This window comes from Maniola hyperantus, chromosome 24, assembly GCF_902806685.2.
Source record: "Maniola hyperantus chromosome 24, iAphHyp1.2, whole genome shotgun sequence".
Lineage (NCBI taxonomy): Eukaryota > Metazoa > Arthropoda > Insecta > Lepidoptera > Nymphalidae > Maniola > Maniola hyperantus.
This window is the reverse complement of record NC_048559.1, coordinates 2,260,499-2,268,111: the sequence shown is the minus strand read 5'-3', so window position 1 is coordinate 2,268,111 and position 7,613 is coordinate 2,260,499. Positions and strand designations below refer to the sequence as shown.

The 7,613-nt window shown below is 40.8% G+C and overlaps 1 protein-coding gene across 1 annotated transcript; it reads left to right on the top strand.

Annotated features, from left to right (window-relative positions):
- The first annotated feature begins 300 nt into the window (after positions 1-300).
- Positions 301-3,524, top strand: LOC117993388 (uncharacterized). Its single transcript, XM_034981181.1, has 6 exons — positions 301-436; positions 1,013-1,384; positions 1,684-1,781; positions 2,252-2,466; positions 2,913-3,123; positions 3,315-3,524. The coding sequence occupies exons 1-6, from the start codon at positions 301-303 to the stop codon at positions 3,522-3,524; spliced, it is 1,242 nt and encodes a 413-aa protein (XP_034837072.1).
- The last annotated feature ends 4,089 nt before the right edge of the window (positions 3,525-7,613 follow it).

Genomic DNA, 7,613 nt, shown 5'->3' with positions numbered 1-7,613 from the left:
CAACCATGCTCATAGTCCATCGACTGATCGCATAAGGCGCAACAACAACAAAAAAGTAAGTAGTTACAGAAAATTCTTGTTTGGTTACAAAAATGTTAATCATAGATCGGTTAAAAACTTCAATAAGTAGATACGAACTATTTTGCATTTGGTAACGAATAAAGTGAGTAAAACTGTTTAATATTCATAGACTGTCATTCTCTAATGATTTGCCAATCTGTTGCGCTGAAATTTCATGTAAAACTTGGAAAAAAACTTTCAGTAGTTGTATAAAAAGGTTCCTTAACCCCCTATTATACCATGGCGTCGCGTAAAATAGAGGACATTCACAAGTTATTACTCGATAAGCTATTGTCAGATTCAGGGTTGGAATGTCCCAGGTCAGCCCCGGAAACCGTGGAGTCTTCTACACTATCCGGGGAGATTGAGGAACAGGGTAACAACACTTTTTGTCTTTTCTCATCACGTATCCAGATAATCTAGGTTTCATATTTTTGGTGTTCTTTGACCCAGAAAATTATTTTTACTAGCGTGGATTTAGGTTGTTAAAATCCCGTGGGAACCCTTTGATTTTCTGGGATAAAAGTAGCCTATGTCTTCAGGTCTTTAACTACCTAAGCCATGCAAGAAATCACATCAATCGTTGCGGCGTGATTGAAGGTCAAAACAACACACTTTCACATTTTTATAATATGAAATGTATAAAATTCAAGCTGTAATTCTTTGATAAACTAGCCCTTGACTGCGATCTGACCAAATGGAGTCTAATATGGAAGCGGGTTAACTGAAATGAATCATGTGCAGTGCTAGTTAAATCTCTAATCTGTTTCGGCGACTGGAACGCTTAATAGCTTGGCGGGACGTCCTTGCTGGTAACTAGGCCCTAGCCATATAGTTAATAGTTTCCTACAAAAGGGAATGTTAAAATCAATTAAAAATAACTTAGAAAATATTGTGTGGGGAAAAGCTATTAGTTAGTTATCTACTTCATAATCCTAACTTCTAATAACAGGTCCATACCAAGAAGAACAAGAACAAATAAGAGAAGATTTAATAGAGGAGGAGACGCTAGCACCAATCGCAGAAGAGCCTCTGGAGGAGCAACCAGTAATATTCCCCACTCCATCATTAAGGAGACTGATACCAGATAGAATCCGCAAATTTGAGGAGCATAATAGAATCCATGTACTTCCTGAAGAGTTCAGAACTGATATAGATCCAGAATTGATACCGAAAATAGCGTCAACAGCGCAACAGAAGTATATTGATATACTGGGAGAATTGACTGGATGTGTGACTTATAAGAACAGCTTAGCGGAGTATTGGTTCTTGGACACGTTGGCCAATTTATTGCGACGGGCGCAGGAGGATGAGATGAGTCGATGTAAGAAGTCCATTAGACAATAGATTCTGGATTAGTCAATGCATTAGACGGTATACGTTGAGGATCGATCAGGAAAAAACAAAATCATTTATTGGCTATACAGACTCAACGGGTTGACTCGCTCAGTCATCATCAATTATTTAAAAGCCATCAAACTCATTTGAAATTGGTTGGTTCGACATTGTTGCTTCGCTCAGCGATATAAAATATTTTTTCGGATTAAAAATGAATGATAAATGAGCTGGAGGAATAATCCTCCAGCTGACCAGCTGTCCTCAATAGGCATGTCCTTCTTTCAGCTTCACAGGCAGTGCTGATACAGTGGTTCTGTGAGTGGATGAAAGAGATGCAACACTTCGATGCGGCAGACCGAGAGCGGATGCTGAAACGGTTTAAGGTAATAATTGATCCGCCTTGGTGCTCGATCATAATATGTCGCAGTCTTTATAATGAAGTGGATTGAGTTCTTGTTTCCTGCCCATAATAGGTAGGGTACAGTGGTGGAGCGGTTGTTTTTTTCGCTTTCATGTCTTTGGCATTTCAGCCTTCACGTAAGTACCTAGTGTTTTTAGACTCTTCTTTCAAACCTGAAGCCTCAACTCCTTTTATGTTTATCGCAGAAACAAACACCTGAATCATTGTTGGGAATTTGGAAACTTGAATTTATTGGAAAAGTATGGCATTCGTTGCTACCTTCGCTTATAATAAAATTCCTCTACCTTCGCTTCGAACAAAACGCTTCTATTAGAACTTCTACTTTATGGCTTTTATTAAAGCTATATCAGCACAATACACTTCGCTAATACCATCTTAAAATTTATTCCTTGCATTTCCACTTCAAACAGCCTGTTTTTATCCAAATTCTAGGACAACATGCTGTCCGCAGCGCGGTATATAGCAGTGGAACAGAGGATCCCAACTCCTCAAGCAGCTGGCGTACACTACAAGGCACAGGAACCTGTTGGAGGATCTGCTACTCTGGCTGGAGACCCTGAGTCAAAGCACCTAGTCAAGTTTGAAGGCGCCGCTTACGAGTGCTCCTTGAGAGATCTTACCAGTATCATCCATTATATATTTGACTTGTAAGTTCATCTAAGATTGTTCTCACGCTGATCGTCAGCGCTGGCGATCAGGTGGCTTTCAGGTAGTCAGTACCGACCTGTCAGCTTTATTCACGAATCCTTTTTAGTAATGCACCTGTCAGCGACTACAATCAGCGTGCTAGTTAAGATAGTGGCGATCAAAATACTTATGTATCGGTAACAGTCGACGTAACTCAGGGTCAGGTGAGGAACTGTATAGCCGCATCTAAAGTTGAAGGATCCAAAAAGGGAAGAACGATCCTTGGATCGGTATAGATCAAGCAGTAGCCGGAAATAAGCTATAAACAAACAATAATTAAATTTTGGCTTCATCTCAAATTATTAAAAATAAAAAGGGATAAGGAAAATCCTGTTTTATATTATTGCTCAAGATCACTTGCTCAAGCTGCCCGCGAATGACTGGTCTACTTCCTCTATTCTTTCAGGTTCAGCACAGACTACCAGTTCAACCTCATCCGAGCTATCTTCACGTCCTCCCCAGGATACACGCTAATCGACACCCCGTTTCAACTTCGCAACCCAAAGAGGTTGTTCGTACCTCTGAAGCTGAAGCCGAGGAAGGAGCCGAAGAAGGAGAAACCGGCCAAGGGGAAGAAAAAAGAAATTCATACTGAAGAGTATTTGTCACTTTTAGAGGTACCTACCTAGGTATAGGTGATACCATACCGGACCAGATTAGAGGAAATTTAGAAATTATAAACTTCCAAATGTCCTCTGCCAGGAATCGAATTCGGGAGCTCCCATTGATAAGACCACAGCGTCAGGGAGTCGTCAAAAATCCGGTTGAAATGCTGATTGATGGGAATTCAATATCACTTTCTTCGCAGCTCCGTGCAAGAGACGAGAAAGAACAGAACGAACAAGAAGACAGAGACCAGGAAGAATGGCACCGTCGCAACCACATCCTGCCGCTTCAAATGGCGGCTGGTGAGGAACTGTTCAACAAGTACTGGCCTCCGCCCACGCCAGAGCCTGAACCCGAACCGGAACCAGAACCCAAGGGAAAGGGCAAGGGGAAAGGGAAGGGTAAAAAGTAAAAAAAGGCAACCCCACTATGTCTGTGGGCGTTGCGCCACGCCATCTTCTTCACTTAAGCCCCACGATGCGTTTCCGGTGCGTTACGGCGCCGCACCGCAGTGGATTTGAGTATTGGATGCCACACGGGTACTGCGGTACCGCTCCAGAAAGTAAAGGCAGAAAGTGTGGCGGTGCACCGCACCAGCCCTCCCCGCCCGTCCGATGCGCGTGTGGTGCGACGCCGCGCCGCCGCGACGTCGTAACGCATTGTGGCGGTTACGCATCCGATCCGAGTCCGTGAAAATACGTTCCGAAGCCATAAAACCATTTGTATGGTACATAACTTCACTACATCCGACTTGCGTCATCCGATATATCTCCATCATCCGTGACAAAATCTCGGATGTGCCTCGGATTCAAATCGGACGTAATAAGTGTGACGTAAAAATGTCAAAGACCACTGAATAGCTTGGATTTGGATCAGAGATCGGACTAATGCGTAAAAAATATCCAAGTTCGGTCCGAGTTTTTATATCCGTATTTTCACGGACTCGGATCGGATCAATGCGTAACCGCTCTTATTGTTTAAAACAATAATAAAACAGTCGTTTTAAGATTACAAATTGTTTTTTTATTCACTATCAGTTTTATCACGAAGACTATAATAATTAATAATATTAAATATACAGAAGTAAACGAACATCCATTTTCATATAACATGGATTGTGCTTAGACGACTAACGTCCGATTTCAATATTCAATCTATCTGTAATCTGTAGATGAGTTACGTAGTAACGTTGTTATACAGGGTGTAATCAGAACGCTAGCAAAAACGAAGACAGGTAATACTACTGATGATTACCTACTGATATGATAACACCAAAAGAAAAACGCGAAAAACTTATATTTTGTAAAAGTTCACGATATATTGCAAATAAAACATTTGACTGACGCTAGAGGTCAGCGTAAGTAGGCCATCCGAAGTCAAAGCCATGACGTAGACAGGGCATTGACCCGAGTTTTGCACGCTACACATTGCGGAGTTGAAATTGAAAATCACTAAAACTACAAGATGAGGCAAATGGTTATTGGTATTGGATTGTGTTTAGGTAGTATAACAATAACGCTAAGTTTTTGCTAGCGTTCTGGTTACACTCTGTATTTTGTCAAAAACACCATTGTCCTCCAGATAACGGATAGATTAAATATTGAATGCGGACGTAAAGGTACGAACACATTACTGTGTTGCAACGCAATGCTCATAGATCGACTAATCGAAATCGAAATAGACATACCTACAGAAGTCCTCGGAAAAGGTGTGCCATATGAAATGGCATGGGCATGGCACATAGTTCGTACAACCGATAGACGTTGGGGTCCCAAGGTGCTGGAATGGCGACCTCGCACCGGAAGACGCAGCGCTGGAAGACCTCCCACTAGGTGGACGGACGACATCAGACGAGTCGCAGGGAGCCGCTGGATCCAGGCGGCGCAAGACCATGGCGTGTGGAAGTCCCTACAAGAGACCTGTGTCCAGCAGTGGACGTCTATTGGTTGATGATGATGATGATGATGATAAAATGGCAGTTATTCTTTGTAATGATTCGATGCGTCCCACTGAGCGTACCGGGAACTAAAATTGACACTGTATTGACAGACGTATCATAACATTAAATTCATAGTACGATTACAGTACGACATGGCTCTATTGGCACTTGAATGACAGGGGGGCGCTGTTGGAGAACAAAGGCTTAGAATATTCAAACAAGAACAAAGGGAACACTTGACGGCAACGTTAGTTCCGATTTTCGCCACGCGCCACGATAGCCTTGTCGCACTGTATACATACTGCGGCTAACAGCGCCAAAATAGCGATAATCAAGTTGCTACAAAACAGACCAGCAATCGCAGGTGCAGCGTACTTATATTAGTACAGGTCAGTGGTTCCATCATTAACAAGTTGCAACACAATAATGAGTATGCACCTTAATTTGACGTTAACGGACTTATGAAGTAGGTAGGTGCATATAGACGTTCTACACCAATTTTTTTTTAAATTAAACTCTATACAATCCATTAACACCAAATTAACCATAATATTGAACCAACATCTAAATTAACAATTGGGTATTTGACTCCAATTTTTTTATTACTTTATTATAAACTAGGATAAAAATACGTAAACTGAAAAAAAATAATAAAATCGATCAAATATCAAAAAAGTTATAAGCATTTAAATATTTCTGATTAGACAGAGATAGCGATACAGCAGTTTGACGTCACACCTACTAGTGCCATAGTAGCTTCGTGCGGCTTCATACAAATTTTCGTTTTGCGAGAAGGGGATACAAGACCCTCCCACTCCAAAATTAAATTGCCTGTAACTTTGTAAATCTTTGTTGGATTTTAATATTTTTTTCAGCGTACGTCATTATTTTTATCCTAGTTTATAATAAAGTAATAATATTTATCAAATTCAAATTAGGCAAATACCCTATAATAATTCAGGCTATATTTCGATTTTACACAAACTTAAATTACTGACTTCAACTTATATCTAAAAGAAAAATAGTTTAAAAGCTGATAAACAATAATTTTTGAAAGTATTCTTAGTTATAATTAGCTTATGCTCGCGACTTCATCCGCGTGGACTACACAAATTTCAAACCCCTATTTACCCCCCCCCCCCCCTCCTGGTGGATGAATTTTCAAAAATCCTTTCTTAACGGATGCCAAATTTCAGAACGATCCGTCCGGTAGTTTGAGCTGTGCGTTGATAGATCAGTCAAACAGTTTTTCCTTTTATATACATAGACATTATTATTCGGCCCCCCATTTCCTTATTCCGTAGGTACCCAAAAGGGAACCCTTTGGTTACGGAACCCAAAAATGGAATTTAATTTTCGTATACAAAATTATGACCAAGAAAACCCCTTTCAAACTTTCGTAACATTGTTCACCAACTTTTAAACTACGCATAAAGGTTCGTACGCACCTGAGCGGCGCGGCGCGGCGCTTCAGTCCGACTGCAGAACGCGTCACCTCAGGCCGCTCGACGGTGCCTATCGCACTACAGCTTCAGTACGCGGCACCTCGCGTCACTTGCGCGTCACTTTTATACCCGTTCGCGTACGAGCAACAACGTCGCAAGATGAGCGACAGTGAAGAGGATTTGATTATTATTTCTTTGTTGTGCAGAAGAAGAACGAATTATCGAAGAGAAAAAACCGGCCAAGTGCGAGTCAGGCTCGCGCAATGAGGGTTCCGTACTACAGTCGTATGATTTCGATAATTCAAAAACTATGATGCATAAAAATAAATAAAAATCTGTTTTAAAATGTACAGGTGAAGAACTTTCATATGATACCCCACTTGGTATAGTCACTCACTTCGAAAGTTGAAAATACTAATTATTAGTTCATGACCACAATTTAATTTTTTTTGTGTGATCTAACCCTAAATTCACGGTTTTCAGATTTTTCCCCAAATGTCAGCTATAAGATCTACCTACCTGCCAAATTTCATGATTCTAGGTCAACGGGAAGTACCCTGTAGGTTTCTTGACAGACAGACGGACAGACAGACAGACAGACAGACAGACAGACAGACAGACAGACAGACAGACAGACAGACAGACAGACAGACAGACAGACAGACAGACAGACAGACAGACAGACAGACAGATAGACAGACAGACAGACAGACAGACAGACAGACAGACAGACAGACAGACAGACAACAAAGTGATCCTATAAGAGTTCCGTTTTTCCTTTTGAGGTACGGAACCCTAAAAAAGAAGAAGAAATGGATTGCTGACATACCAAAGTCACGATATCAAGAAGGATATCACATTTTGTTTCCTCGCCTTCTTAATGACTCTGTACCATTTCACATTTACTTCAGAATGTCGAAGACAAAATTCTTTATGCTATTGCCTAATAGTTTTTGTGGAAATTACATTAGAAACAATAGGTATACCACACAGGTCGGTAATATAATCCTACAAGAAACCTATGTCCAGCAGTGGACATATCTATCGGTTGATGATGATGATGATAGTTTTTATGGAAATTATAAAAAAAAATTTATGCATATCCATACTTATATTA